The 15,041-nt window shown below is 39.3% G+C and overlaps 4 protein-coding genes across 7 annotated transcripts; 2 read left to right on the top strand and 2 right to left on the bottom strand.

The window, feature by feature from the left end:
• Positions 1-1,718: 1,718 nt before the first annotated feature.
• Positions 1,719-6,075, bottom strand: LOC114874879 (nucleoside diphosphate kinase 7). Of its 2 annotated transcripts, none has more exons than XM_029184592.2 (9): positions 5,987-6,075; positions 3,102-3,268; positions 2,881-3,039; positions 2,599-2,806; positions 2,420-2,540; positions 2,219-2,343; positions 2,042-2,155; positions 1,878-1,985; positions 1,719-1,811 (listed from the first exon to the last, which is right to left on the bottom strand). In XM_029184592.2, the coding sequence occupies exons 1-9, from the start codon at positions 6,011-6,013 to the stop codon at positions 1,776-1,778; spliced, it is 1,065 nt and encodes a 354-aa protein (XP_029040425.1). In that variant the 5' UTR covers positions 6,014-6,075; the 3' UTR covers positions 1,719-1,775. The 2 variants fall into 2 exon arrangements, with proteins under 2 accessions (XP_029040425.1, XP_029040424.1); XM_029184591.2 differs by lacking the exon at positions 5,987-6,075 and adding an exon at positions 3,340-3,459.
• LOC114874880 lies at positions 4,100-6,037 on the top strand. Of its 3 annotated transcripts, XM_046286038.1 has the most exons (6): positions 4,185-4,420; positions 4,491-4,694; positions 4,804-4,888; positions 4,963-5,174; positions 5,241-5,582; positions 5,665-6,037. In XM_046286038.1, the coding sequence occupies exons 2-6, from the start codon at positions 4,554-4,556 to the stop codon at positions 6,004-6,006; spliced, it is 1,122 nt and encodes a 373-aa protein (XP_046141994.1). In that variant the 5' UTR covers positions 4,185-4,420; positions 4,491-4,553; the 3' UTR covers positions 6,007-6,037. The 3 variants fall into 3 exon arrangements, with proteins under 3 accessions (XP_029040428.2, XP_046141994.1, XP_029040426.2); XM_029184593.2 differs by having other exon boundaries at positions 4,185-4,694; XM_029184595.2 differs by lacking the exons at positions 4,185-4,420; positions 4,491-4,694 and adding an exon at positions 4,100-4,177 and having other exon boundaries at positions 4,804-5,174.
• LOC114874881 (ninjurin-A-like) lies at positions 5,984-7,662 on the bottom strand. Its single transcript, XM_029184596.2, has one exon. The coding sequence runs from the start codon at positions 6,753-6,755 to the stop codon at positions 6,078-6,080; it is 678 nt and encodes a 225-aa protein (XP_029040429.1). The 5' UTR covers positions 6,756-7,662; the 3' UTR covers positions 5,984-6,077.
• An 830-nt stretch (positions 7,663-8,492) lies between these two features.
• LOC114874882 lies at positions 8,493-9,062 on the top strand. The gene is given in 1 exon segment (XM_046286040.1): positions 8,493-9,062. A coding segment is annotated over 1 exon segment (570 nt).
• Positions 9,063-15,041: the final 5,979 nt, after the last annotated feature.

Here is a 15,041-nt window from a genome sequence, read left to right as displayed (position 1 = left end):
TAGATTATAATAAAAATATTACGGTATCGATTTAGCATAAATATGGAATAAAGAATATTTTTATTCAAACTGTCCAGAATTAATTTCACCAGTAGTAAGAGAGTGAACTGAACGTACTACCGATTCTTCTGTTCATTGATACTAACGCGCTCGATTAGGAACTGGTTTCCAAACTTTTTCCCGGGAATATTAATGGACAACATCGGTGTGGCTCGAGGATCAATCCTTTCGTTAAACTCTCTATTAATACTCTACAATGCACCGATACTTTTACATAAGATTTTCAGAGATTTAGAGATTGTTCAATTCGCTTTTTCAATCTCTCCTGCACACCTCCAAAAAATAGGGTCATTACATGATTACTTTTGCAATTCTCGATACACTATCGAGGACGCTTTCTAAGCTACTTTAAGGTGCCAAAATTCGGAACAATTTCTCTCGCTAAACAACATTCGATCACCTCATTTTCAACTTCTTTTTCTGAATCTCAAAAAGAAAAACTTAATATAATTACAACGTTGATTATTAATTTTTTTTTGACACGTTGAACACCGGTGACCGGTCCCACAACTTACACACGCCTGAATAATAAAAGAAAAACAATAGAAAAACATTATTTTAAGTAATATTTTTTTTTTTTTTAATTAGGAGTTTATAGTCGCATCAAGAACAGCAACTGTATTAAGAATTACAGGTACATTAGGGCTATAGGGTAGGGAGCTGTATTAATATTGCAATAGAAAGCTTGAAATTTGAAAATTTGAAAATTAATTATTTCTACTCTTAGTAATTAGAGCTTTAATACGTCCCATAAAAAATGCCCAATTTCACTGTGGCGTTCAACGTGTTAATGAATCCATTGCATCCTAGTGCTTACAATTAGTATGTATAACCTCTGATCGCAACAGGTATCTTCAATTCCTGACACACGTCATTATGCCGTTATTGAATATACCGTGTAACGAATTCGAAATTCATGCTTTCCCATTAATACTAACCGATTACGCGGGATTAGGTTATAGCATGATTTTATCCTTCTTCTTCGATACCTCAAGCATAGACCTTCCCCTTCTATACTAATTTACAAAAATTAAACACGATGAGTCATTAAGAGGAACGACAACTAATTAGAGAATTTTAGTTATACCTTATCGGTACTTTCGAATAATCATCCGTGTAAACTTACCCACGATGCAGAGTTACTTTATTTCTTTCTAAATGAGATACGTACATCTGTTTACTTCCTAAGAACAATGAACCGCATCGTTTTTATCTTATCGACTAATTTAAATATACTGAGAAATTGAGTAGAATTGGTCTCCTTTTTTTTCTGTGCCAGCAATCTTTCAACAATCTTCTGGAAGGGTGGTAATAGATGATGAATGGTTATGTGTGATAATTTTGTCATCATTAATTTCACTGCATAAATTAAGCAACAATTTCACTATCACATGCCTCAAGTTCAAGCTTTCATTGAATTAATCGTATCGTTTCATTTATAGCGCTCTTAATTGAAGAGCCTACAATCTTATCTGACTGTAGTAATCATTTCAAACGAACGCGTGAAAATTATGTACATAAGTAATAACAGGCGCGAGATGTAGAAAAACTCATAAACGAGTGATCGACCTTTTTCATAATCTAAACAAGTCGACGAACTTTTATAATATTATGATTAAGTATAGTTAAATGAAGAAGAATAATTGAAAAACAAAGAATTCTGTTTAAGCATTCTTTATTGTAAAAAAGTAGTATAAATTACATGCTCTTAAAATTCAATTGCTGTCAAGAATTTTGAAAAAGTACTCCACCTAAATAAAATCAATAAACAGTGATAAATCTTAAGATATACAATTACATTTGAATTGATAGTTTACCTCTAGTATTCCATCTTCTGGTAAATCAGAACAGTGTATAGCATTTTGTACTTTGGTTTTTCCATACTTTGCGCGAAGAGTATCTGGTCTCACTTGTCTTGCAATATCCTATAAAAAACAGTAACATAAATACGATAAAAAGTGGAAAAGTCCATAATACTTACCGGATCCATAGGGCCGCATAGTTTCCTAAATTCTCCGTGAACATCGTACTTTTCATCTTGATGCTTTATTTCCATAACGATGCACGGTCCTGACTGCAGTTCTCCTACCATAGCCTACAAACAGAATTGCTACTCCTATTCAGAAAACGAACGTATACATATAATTATTTAATATACCGCGTAATCAGGAAGTACTCCTTTGTAAACTTCTAAAAATTCCTCTGCATCAAATGGATTCACACAGAATTGTTGTATAGCCGAAACGATATAACCAGCCTTCTGAATATCATCAATGATATCTCCTGTATTAATAAATATACTATGTTAATGTTAACTGGTAATGTAACTAGTATTATATTAAAGTATATTTCCATGTACCAGTTAATTTAGCTTGAACAGCGTGCGGTTTAATGATACAACAAGTACAATTCTGTAATGTTGCTGTATTAGGTGGTCCCTTTTCTGTGCTTTTTGGACCAGGAAAGAAAAATTGCAGTTCCTGAAAAAGAAAATTATATCACAGTCTTGATATAAACAATAGAAACAGTGATACATACTTTTGCTGCAGCTGCTTCATTTTCAGAACCATGTACAGCATTGTGAATTGTATCTTTTCCATAACATGCTCTGATAGAAGAGGGAGCCGTTAAGCGTGCTCCATCGCTATCATCTGGTCCTATTACTTCTTTCCAACGTGCAACTGCATTTTCCCCTAATAATTCTAAAGTCACAATAGGACCCGAACTGAGATGATTTACAACATACCTGATTAAGAGTTTTAAAATCATAATTTTATATTGGAAATTTAAAGATGTAGAAAATGTTACTTTATATCTTACGCTATATTAGTATTAACTTGATCTTTGAACACTTCTGTTGCCTCTTCTTTAGTTAACTTAATCATCTTAATGTTTGCAATATGAAAATTGCAAGAAATTATACGTTTTAATATCTCTCCCAGTTTATCAATAACATTTGGTTTCAACATAGCAAATGTTCTGAAATTAATAACTCGTGATTCACTGAAATTTCTTTAAAAGAATAAAAAGTAATGACTAACTTTTGAGTTTTTGTTTGCAATTTTGTCCTTGTAACGCAATCCGCGTAATCTGTTATTCTTATATTTCGTGAAAATATTGTTACGGTAGCACCTACGTAAAAATCCTTTGCTTCTATCCCCTCGCATTGTGTTCTTCTTAAAAATGTTTTTCTAGCTTTTGTATCGAACTAAGAGGTACAATATTAAATAAAACATTCATGTATAGAACTATAAACATGATAAAGTATCTATAACCTACCAATTCGACTGTATTGTCATATGGATAATAATAAAGGTAAAACTTTTTTAAAATCGCAGCTATTTTGTCGTACCATTCTGCCTCAAAGATATACTTTTCATTATGATCCACTGACATTATTTCAATCAAATTTATTTGAGATTCGGCCTATCAATGAAACATTTGATGTGTTTTTTGTCAAAATGTATACAGGGTTGTATGAAATTTAATATAAAAAAAGATGTTTCTGTTATTGAAATTCCTCATATATCTACTTAGTTCCTATCAGGTTCTCTAAAGTTTAGAGTTTTATTGTATACAATTCACAAAATAAGAATGTATTATACCCTCGAGCACGATTAGCATCCCCCCAGGGAAAATGGCGATCTAAACCAGCAATTGTAAATTGAAGAATTTGTTTGTACGTAGTTTATTTATTTTTCAAGATTTTATTTATTTAATGCGTTACATTTTTTCCTATGTATTGGAGGTCGTAGAATCATTTAGTGGCTTCGGAAATGCCCAAAACTTGCTTATTTCGTCAAAAACGGACTGAGTTTCAAAAACAGGGGCGCTAGCGCCATCTATCAGGAAACCGCGGAAACTAGTCAACGAACGGGTTCCTCGACTTATCGACAGATATCGGTTTTTCCATTCGCAAACGGGTAGGATTTCAGAAACTGCGAGCACCGACGAGATACTGGTAATAGTTTTTTTCGGCGGTACAATGGGTAATATCACTATTCTACATTATCCATCACACCTATTTACCGATCGTACCCCAGGCCCACTGCAATAAAAGTGCAGTGATTATCGCCAGCGTAATAACGGTTGTGCATCTCAACAAGGAAATCGGCAGGTAACTGTATTCATTGCTAACAGCCTATAAATAGTCATTGCCACTTGTTAATACTATGTAGCAAGTTTTCTTTATTTCTGAAAAGCTCAAAGTAGCAGTTAACCGGTTCTGTGATTCAAACAATACCATTTTGGAGAACAATAAAAGGCATTCAGTGCACCATGAGTGCAAAATGTATAGAATTATACTGAAAGGTTTATATTATACAACATGATTGGAGAAGTTTTTAAGCAATTTACTAAGGCAAAGTACTTTTTTTATCAAAACTAAATTCGTTTCGAGATTAAATTGAACTTTGTAATATTTTAATTAGATAGAAAAAACGCGCGCTGAATCAGCTGTAATCACCACGCGCGAGATACCTATGTTACAATAGATGAATTCAAATTCTGAAAAAATGTCCGATATCAAAAGCGTTTTATCACTATTATGTCAGCATTTAAATTCATCGATCAATGTCGTAATGAAACCTGAATATTTTAGATTGACAAAATTTAATGGTACAGCTGAAAATATCGTGAGTGTCGTGCGCAGTATCGTATAACCTTTACGTAATGTTTGGCACGCAAACATTCGCAAAATGACGAATTTTAACTCGATGATTTGTTCTTTTTTTTACTCTCTAGACCGAGGAATTCTGGAAAACATTAAATACTTTAAGTTATCATGCCGTGAGAGAAAAGCAAATCGAAATTGATTTTCAACAGTATGGTAAATTTCATTAATACTTAATTCCAAATTGTTTCTCATAATGGCCTTTGTTCACAAGTTCAGTTTCTTTTTAGGTATTATTTTGGGAACAAAGTTGTATTTTGCATATTTACAGTATCCAGCCGTAGAGTTTTACGCTTTAAACAGAGACAGTAAAAATAACAGACAATTATTATTAGCATTCGCGTGGCTTCTTGGAACACAAAATGTTCTAAATGTTATTATTAGAATAAATTTATCCAATAGTGTACTGGGAAGAGAATGTGCATATCCGAATAACTCAGAAGTAATTAGCCAAGCATAAAGTAAATTAGACTATAATATGAGAAGTACTAGATTATTTATGTTTTAGAAAAAAGAAACAGAGTGCAATGTACCAGAGTCATTGATTGCACAAATAAATAATGTATTATACTTAAATGGTAAAGTAAATTACAATCTAAAAGAGATATCTGAGTTAATTTCTGAAAGAGCTAAGCTAGTAAGCAAAGCTCATGCTGCAAGTATTAATGTCAGTGGTTTACCACATCTCAGTGTATCAGAATTAGCATTAATAAAACGTATATCAACAATTAATAAGAAGGCACCTTCTAATGAGGATAAAAGATATTTAAAGAATTTAAACATTATAGGTGGTTTGTTAGATACACACATGAAATGGTTAAAGATAGAACACATGTTTTTTGAATGGATGGTAAATAATAAAAGTGTGATTTTATTCTTACATATCACATATATTGCAAAAAATAATTAAGCGATGATAATAAAAATTGCAGGTGACCGTAGTTGAAGAACACAATAAATCTCTAACTTCCAGTTTAGATGACATTAATTGGAATGAAATTTCAAAATTCATTTCTTTATTACATTATATAACACAGGAAAGATTTGAAAGTTCATCTTTCAAAAATGAATCTAAGGCTTCTCAAACTTGTCCTTCTACATGTGTATCACGTTTATTAAAAGTTGAAGACAGTAATAAAGAAATGGAAAATTGGTTAACAGAAATTTCTGCTGAAGTAAACAAAGGTATGGAAGATCTGTCTAAGAGAAAGGAAGAACTGTCTAAGGAATTAAAAGATATTCTGAAATCAATACCTTCTTCCATTCAAGTTTGATTTGCATAAAAAAATAAAAAAATATATATCACTTATTATCTTATAATATACTTTCACTAGCAGTCTTTGAATCATATAGCTGCAACAGTCACTTGATCAATAACACCAAATGATGAAATGAAAACATTCAAAATCGTCACCAGAAATATACCAATTACAGTGTAATTGTTGGCTCTTGCAGCTTTGCACATTTCACTGTCGTTCTTCACATTATACCTGCTGTTCCAAATCAGTCCTATACCCACAGCAATCTGCAGCAACAAGCTGGCAGCTATCATAACTAGGGATGGATAATAATATGGGTGCCCGCCGTCAGTTTGCAGAACATAGCGCAATTGATTCGCATTGGCCGACAGGAGAGCCAAATCCATCATCCCTTGGGCAAGTGTTTTCTTATGCTGATAGAGATTCACATCAGGTATCGTTGAAACAGGTGGCAGCGGAAAGAATGGATTTCTGCTGCCTGAAATTGGAATCTCCGGTGGTCGTAGATCATTTGGCAAAAGGCCATCATCTACGCCTGGATGATCAAACCCTATCGACGGTCTATCGTCTATATCAAGGTCGTCGATCTCAGGTCCTGAAGTTGGCCGTGGATTGTTTGTGTTGTCTGTCTCTGACATAGAACCATAGCGTGGTCTGATCATCGCTTCCAACTTGTCGGAGGTCAGAGGTTCTGATACTTCATCATCCACCCCGTCCATGAAGATAATTTCATCGTTCTTATCTTTATCTTTTGGTTCAGTCATTGTTCATTAATTCACAGTTTATTGCACGTTCAACTACTATCCATATGTTTTTAATGTTTTACAGGAAGATTCAGCATGGTTTCTTGCGGTAGATGTTGTTGAACAAAACAGCTTTCTTCTGTTTGGCTTGATCCGTGATTCCCTTGCGATGCGACGAAGAATAATAAATAAAAAAGTCAGGCACGATTGAAAGAATCAAAGTTTGCGATTTGAATTATCTACCCTTCTTGGATGTTAACGCGATACACGCGTTGTTTGCAGCACGTATACTTCGCCTTTCTCTTAAACAACGAGCTTACGTACTCGCTTTGAACTGTCGGCGAGTTTAACTGAAACCGATCTGCTTGCCAGCATGCAGATCAGTAGAATGCGAGCTCCCATTCATTAAATCGAAACTAGCTGATTCATGACCGTTCCCGTGATGTCATGAAAACGTCACGAATTCTTCAGAATACTGGATTTCCACGTTGCTGTATACGCTCGTGTTAGGGGCTCTGTTGGCCTTAATCAAGCGTCTGGCAACACTCGGTTCTTTTATGTGGTTTCAGCTATGCTTATACTGTTCTGCAACTATTCAAAAATATTTTATGCAGAAAAGCATTCAGATAGTAGAAATTAATAGTTTAGAGTGGAAATATAAATTTCACTTCAGATTCTTCTTTGTTCTATGAAACGTTTATCACGCACGATTCATTGTTTCTTTGTTGTGCAACGTACAGGTGGTCTAGAATCAAAGAGAAAACAATTACAGTCCGCGAGTTGCGTGCTACTGCCATGTGCTTGTACCCAGAGCAAGTTTCAAGACGTGCTTTCTATCAAGGCTTTAAAACCAGTAGAAGGGATATGGCATTGATCCAACGGAGTCTTGCAACATCTTTTATACGTTTCTATAAATAACATGCAACAGTTAACATTAAATTAATAAAACAAGGTAGTGTGTATGATTTCAGTAAAAAATGAAGAAAAGCTTTTGAAGCCTTTTTGAATTTAATTTTTATATAACTTTATAATAAATATTCATGTTAATGAATACTTTCTTGATTTCAGAGATCGGCAATTATATATTGTTTGTTGAAGCTCGTGGACGAATTCCAAGATTAAGTCTTTGCATCAGCACATTTCCCCTAAAGATACTGTGTTTATTGTACTCGGAAGGAAACGGGAACGGATCAAATTTGTAATCCTGGGTAAAGCGTTATTAAAGAGATTCATTGTCAGTGTATTTTCCCATCGACGCAACGGTGATTCCCCATTCAAGGCACGCTTAGCAATTCCGCTATAGATACACAAATGTATTCATCATTGTATTGTGTAACGATACGGAGAATCGCTGGCTGCAGCAGAAACTTTCCTCCTTCGCAGATTCCCTGAAACTTGTTCGTTTCATTTTTTACCCTCTAATAATAAAATTACCGTACGTATGTTTTAAATTAGCAATTTGAAATTCAGCATTTTTTAAAATATTTAATACGATTAAATTCAGGAAAAAGGATTAAAGCGTTCTGTGATATTTATGAATTGATCTAAGCTTTACAAGAGATAGACTAAAATTATTTGGGACAATTCTATCTTTGTATAACTATGTAGAAACACATTATCGAACTGTTCCGTTGTCAAGCAAACAACGACTTTGATTTAGGAACCAAGGCATTCCTGTAGTGGCGTTCAGGCAAATCCACTTTCTAAACTCTTGAACTTTCATCCACATCATCAAACTAAACATGAAGAGAGGTGGAAATGAAGATTCAGAAGTGTTGCTCTCACTGCCCAGAAAAGCTGATCGCTCAGAAAAGCAACGAGTTCCACGAATGTTGTCAACCAAATTATATTTCTGAAAACTTAAAAGTGTCCTCTTTGAGAAAATGTGAACCAGAATCTTTTAGTAGAAGAGAGATGGAGAAAAATCTTCCGTTACCCGAGCAGCATCGATCTTCCTACGATTAATTCGCTCTGGCGAAGAGACTTCACGCGGAGAATCTCCAGCATCAGCCTCTCCCTGACAAAGTCCACGATTCTGTATTCAAGAACCCCTGCCCAAGACCCTGTCGTCGACTTCCTTCGGGAAGGCCCTGTGAATGCTGCGAACAGGTATCTAAAAACGATCATAAGAACTTGAACAAACGTTATGGACCAATTTTAGGGTGCAAGGAGCCCAAGACGAAAATGGATCTGGCTATCTGCTGGGAGACACCGGTAGATCCTGTCTACGAACCACCTAGATCCAGTCACATCGACGGTTCGAAAGGAGGTTTGGCGCCAGCTATCTTCACACTCGTAGAACACGCGTCTAAATGCTCCACAAATTAGGTTTGTCACAGTACAATAATTATCTCGCCTGTGCTGCTTGGAAAACAGTTATATTTTACCTTATAATTGGATTACATTCTTATTGTAATACAATAATACAATTATTGTAATAATCGATACTACATAAATATATGAAAAATAAGAATATTTGGTACGTAACATTCTGAAAACAATAGAAGAATTCGAAAATTACTGTTATATTTATAAAATAATGATTCTTAAACCAAAAATATCATTTAACTGTTAACGGAGACTCGTCTCTTAGCAGACTGTTAACAGGTGGGCATTTTTAACAGAGAATAACATACTAAGCGCTTAGTTATTCCCTTATTCTGCCATGTGGTGAACAGAGTCGAACGTCCCAAACGTTTGAAAGCTCGCGTCCTTGCATACCCCGCGCTGATACTGGCGCACTCAAGGGGGAGCTAAGGGGCTCTAGCATTCCCCAAAGAAAAAGGAAGGAGAACAACAGACAATTTTCCAAAATCTGTTCCTAATTAAATTAGTGTTACTGTTTATGTAACATATTAATAACACTCTTTTTTGTATTAAAAATATTTTTATTTGTTCAACTTAGCTCCCTCCAAGAATAAATTCTGAGTGCGTCATTGCCCGCACATACCCCATCATGACCCATCATTGACTGTCCTTTTTTTTTTCAAAGTTTTATGGCAAGACTTTATAACAGAAAACAGACCCCGAATATTCTGAAAGGTCGCAGACTGTGTCAAGCAGTGGAAAATCGACAAAATGCAGTCGCGGAATCGAAGCATTTTTCGGTAACTAAAAAAGTGCTGTGATTGAAATCATGAGTTGACCGTAATGCATTGGACCTTCCTCTTTCGAATGAGCCCTCACCCAGCCCCAAATCTTCTCATATAAGGACGAATACTCGAATCCCGTAAACTCCTGTTTAGGCCCATTTTTGCCGGTAAAGTCAACGCACTACTATTACCCGTATCTACCCCCTGAACAGTATCTCATCGGTGCTGGGCGACAGTGGGAATCATACCGACCACCCAACCCGTGCATTACCATTACCAACACAGGGGACACTGGCGCCACCTATCGGTAAGTCGAGGAGTCCGTTCGTCAAATAGTTTCAACGGTTTCCTGATAGATGGCGATTGTGTTCTTTTTCGGGTCGGTAAGTTGTCGAGTAGTTTCCACCATTTTTGCATAGATGGCGCAGAAATCGAGTTTTAAAGGTATTTATGGCGGTCTTTTCAAAATACAGGTTTGTCAAACAATTATCTGCGTATTATTTGCTCTTCTTATCGGCATAATCGAAAAGCTGATTTTTAGCACCAAACTACTGGTAATATACCGTAATTTGAAATCCTGTAAATAAAGCGTATAAAGCGGAAACGGGTATATCTATCAATTAATTCTAAATTTCTAGCGCGGTCAATAAAAATGTTGTAACATTATTGAATCAAAAAGAAAAGATGTACACACAAAGATTGTGGTCATATAAAAAGTGTTAGGAAGCGTTGAAAAAAGCTGTGTTGGTTGGTTCGAAGACAAATGGTCGCCGCTTATTTCGCAACATCCCATTATCCTTTCTGGATGAACAATCGATGAAAAAGGGCGAACTGAAACGTGAGAAAACGTGTTCTCTCGCCGGAATCCGGTGACTGAAGTGCTTTAATTAAGAGCATCTCGATTCTCAGGTAGGAGACCGTCTCGTCTCGTCTCGTTTCGTCTTCCTTCTCCGAGTTGACTGACAATCAGTATACCGTGGAAGGGAAAGAATACTTAGGAAATCAGCGTTACGAAGTAAAGCCAGCAGAGCGTGAAGGGGGGTCCTACGACACAGGATGTTCTCCTACCTTCCGCGTCGTTCGCACTCCGAGCCCTCCTACCGTAAAATCGTCTATTCGTGGAAAGATACCGACAGTGCCGCTCGAAACAATAGCATAAACCCGTAAATACGTGCGAACTTTGCTTCCCCGTACAACTAGAGACCTTAGCTTAGAAAAATTCGTTCTATTCTCCTTTCTAGTTGTAGCAATATAAATACAAGTACAGGTGTTAACGACCGCGCGACACCTTCCTTCTTTATTTCCTTGATCTTCGTCTAATTAGTAATTATAATAATGCGCCAACTATTATCATGTAGCGTAGACACAACAATTAGCGGTGTATTTAAGCATCAACAATATATCATTAATCCTTCCTGTTTGACTTTTCAGCTCGGCTATATGCGGGTCGTAACGGTACCTACCGTCCAAATTAGCCGTCGCGTCGCGTCGCGTTTGTTCGCTACACTCTAACAAACGCGCTTTTTGTTAATCGGCCGCCTCTTCGTCGTCGAGCGTGACTCTTACACGGACACGGTTTGCTGCTGCCCATTACCGGAAACAGTAAATCGTTTCCTCCTAAATTACGAAGGCGAGAAGCCACGAGCACCTCGATCCCGTGCTATAGATTACTCGGAAGAATCCATTTACCGAGGGAGCTGAGTTTTCCGCTTACGGTTGCTGAGCTGCACCGAGAGAACGGGCCTGGTATCGTCCGTTCGAATCGGCACCGACCAACGAAACGCGCTCTACGATTAGCCTAATATTCCTCCTTACAATTGCAAATTCCCAGTCTCTTGGCGGCATATCGTACAGATAGGATCGCGCGTGCTCGTCCACGCTAACGATCGGAGGGGGGGGGGGGGATTTAAAATTGCTGGCTCGATATTCCGAGAAGGGAACTGACCATGGTATATAAAACGTAAAAAAAAAATTCAGCCCGTAGCGAGGAGAGTGGTTGAGAAAAGCGTGTTCGAAGCACGAGCTATCGAGTGGGGCTGCGCGCGCAACCCAACAGATAGAAGCGAAGAACTAGCGCGGGAAAAAAGACTGCTGGTCGGTCGGTCGGTCGGTCGGTCGATCAGAGGAAGAAACAGGCAAAGACGTGGAAAGGAACAATGACTGCTAGCGATGGTGATGGTGGTGGTGGCGTTTATAGGGCCGTATCGTCCGACAGTGGGGTGACTCGAGCTCGTAATTAGTCATAGTGCGATGCGCTAACAGCGGCACTCCGCAACACTGATTGTGTGCTGCGCTGTTCCTGACTTGTTCGGCACTTACCTCGCAAGCTCGGTTAAATCATTCACCGGGTGACTCGAAAGTAGGTTCCGTATTCATTTTAAGCAACGATTAAAAATATTTAATCAGTTCAATTTATCTATTTTTCCAACTTCTCCTGCTATAACAGCGGGGTGCCGAGTTGTTCGCTTAGGACTCAGGTGAAGCCCAGTTTTCGTAGTCGAGGCTGCCGTCCCTGAGCCCCGCGCGCTATGCGCGCTCTGATTGGCCCAGTGTTTTTCCTTAATAATTCAAAAACGAAGCTTCAAACAACATTTTCGCAAAGGAAAATGTCGTTCAGAATCACCCCATCTACCACCCCCTTAAAGGAGTATAAGGACTGCCAATCTGTTCCTTCCGTCAAAAGAGCACCACTCGTAAATCTCCGGCATACTCGCTAAGACTTGTGCAAACTTTAGATAATTCAACGTTTGCGTTGTACATTTTTTCGTCACTCGTTTTTACGACTCTACAACAGATGCTCGCTATAAAACGATCGTGTACCACGATGAAAAGATTCGCGGCGAATAACGGACCGCGACAGTTGCATCTGCCGCGGACAGATTTATGCTCATCTTAACTAACGGGTCGTTGGAAATTCCCTAATTGTGCGTCCATATGCATCGTAGAAAGAGGCATACTTGCCCGGTTTTCTTGCCCGACGCCGCGGTTCGCGATCATCCAGTAGACAGGCAGCTGCGTCAAGCGGGCAACGGTAGAAGGCATCAGCAACGAAGAAGGGTTGCAACGCGGTAGAATCTGAAAAAGGGAAGGTTGGGATAGCAAGGGAAGGAGAGAGGAAAAGCGGCAGAGCGAAGCCACAGGCGGCCAGCCGTGTCTCCGGCCAACTCGCTCGCTCTGCCAGCTCTCTTACCAATCCTGCCATTTCCACTTCTATGTGTGTTTATGCACCTCCAACCTGGCCCTCCTATCCATCGAGCATGGGCTGGCTCCTCCACTTACGTCTGCCACGCATCACGCGCCATGTGTGTTCTACGTTGTATCAGCGTGGACGCGGTGCGCCGCGACGCGACGCGACGGTACGCTGACCTTTTCTTCCTTGGATAGAAAGCGCGGAAAAATTGCTACGTCTTGACTTCCTAAAGCTACACGGCACAAATTATCCAACGGAAGTTAGCGAAATTGCTCACGCATTGATCTCACGATCAGAATTACAGATGGAGAAACAATATCGATCAAACGGGCATCGCGATTGTCCGCTCGGCAAATCGCTTTTTCTTGGTCAAAATTTCCGATAAGATTTGCAGATAATTGTGGTTCGATCTGGTGAATAAGGTTTGCGGGTTTACCTTTCACGTGGCCGCAAAGGAAATAATTTAACGGCGTCAAATCGAAATTCGATTGGCCCTTCGACATCGTAAATTTCCTCTGTTTAATGCGTTCTTCGGCGTTCTCGGTAGTTTTGCTCGGCCGATATTAACGCGATTTCGAGGGACTCGAAGGTTGAAACAATTCGTCGAAATGAGCCGAATAAGGCTGACGGAAAGACAGCGTGTCAAATAAAGCGATTTCTTTTCTGCCCCTCTCCGTTCGATTTCGCAGCTGCGGGCTTCACCTGCGAAACGCTCCGTTGCCTGTGAGCCCTCTTACCTGTTGAACCGAGCCAAACACTGTGCTCCCCGTTCGACACCTGTTACAAAAGACTGGTCGGTGAGTCAGATTTTCATAACACTCGGTGATAGATCAATTGTCAATGTTAAACAAGTCTATTGTAATCGTACGAATGTTGACGCGAGGCGAACTGTAAATAATCGAAGGTTTTGTTCAGAGGTTTTATTGGGGGATTTTGAAAGTATGCGCTTCCGCGCACAGGAAGATCATGGTGGAGGTACGACGACGTTTGTCCATGGATTTGAGGAGTAGGATCGTTGGGTCAGGGTCGAGAAGCAGCACGATAGTCGACTTCCGTCAGCCCGTAGGCTCGACAAAGAGGAATTTGTAATGCGGCGGAAATGTTGTTGCCAGAGGGGTAAGCTGTAAACGTGGCCGTCACGTACGTACGTACCGCTTATACAAAGAAAAAGTATTCCCCTGTAAAAACGTAGCAGGTACCTCTACCGACGGATTCGTTCGATGGAACCTCGCGTCGTTTAGAATTCAGAACGTATCGCTTTAAGGTCATAAAGAAATTACGGCGATCCGAGAAACGAAGAACCAACGGGAGGGGCGAGTTGGTTGCTGTGGGAACTGATATTATTTACCAGATACGACACGCACGAGTTCTCCTCGTCGAGTGTGTTAAATTAAACAGGCGAGATGCGCTGCTAGTTAAGCGTCCACCTCTGCGTGCTACACTCAATCAGAGCGCGATGAGGCTGGGTGTCAAGGATTCTTATCCGACGCCGCGGCTCTTCCCTCGTCCACTTTTCCAGCTAGTGGTAGGAAACGAAAAGAGGAATACCTCGAGGAGGATTTTCGGGACTGCGAGCACGGAATATCAGATGAAAGATAAGTCGTTAGATAAAGTGGTGGTCAGAGAGTCTGGGAAACCAGTTTCTCGTAACGTAACGATTATAGGCGGACGCGACGCGAACTCGCAAAGATAACTCAACCTCTCTCTACCAGTGTCGTCTTACTACATTGGGCGCTCGCTGAACCTCTGTCTTCTTCTTCTTCTTCTTCTTCTTCTGCTGGTCGAATTGGTTTAAAGTCGAGACGGGAAGGACGCGTGTTGCGTTGCATCTCGGGGGCATTAAAGCCGCATTACCCGACTGCCGTGAGTAGAGCGACCGGGTCCCGAGACAACGCCGCTTTCTTCGGACTCGCGATACTCCGGGATCAGCGGCACCGGTGGCGCGATGAAAACCAGTTTCTCGTGAAAAGCGACTACAGGCAGCGAGTAGAGTAGTCTGTCGCTGGAGGATGCGCCGAGTATAGG

This window comes from Osmia bicornis, chromosome 6 (assembly GCF_907164935.1).
Source record: "Osmia bicornis bicornis chromosome 6, iOsmBic2.1, whole genome shotgun sequence".
In the NCBI taxonomy this organism is placed as follows: domain Eukaryota; kingdom Metazoa; phylum Arthropoda; class Insecta; order Hymenoptera; family Megachilidae; genus Osmia; species Osmia bicornis.
Note: the sequence above shows the minus strand (reverse complement) of the source record. Positions and strands in the feature narration are given on the sequence as shown.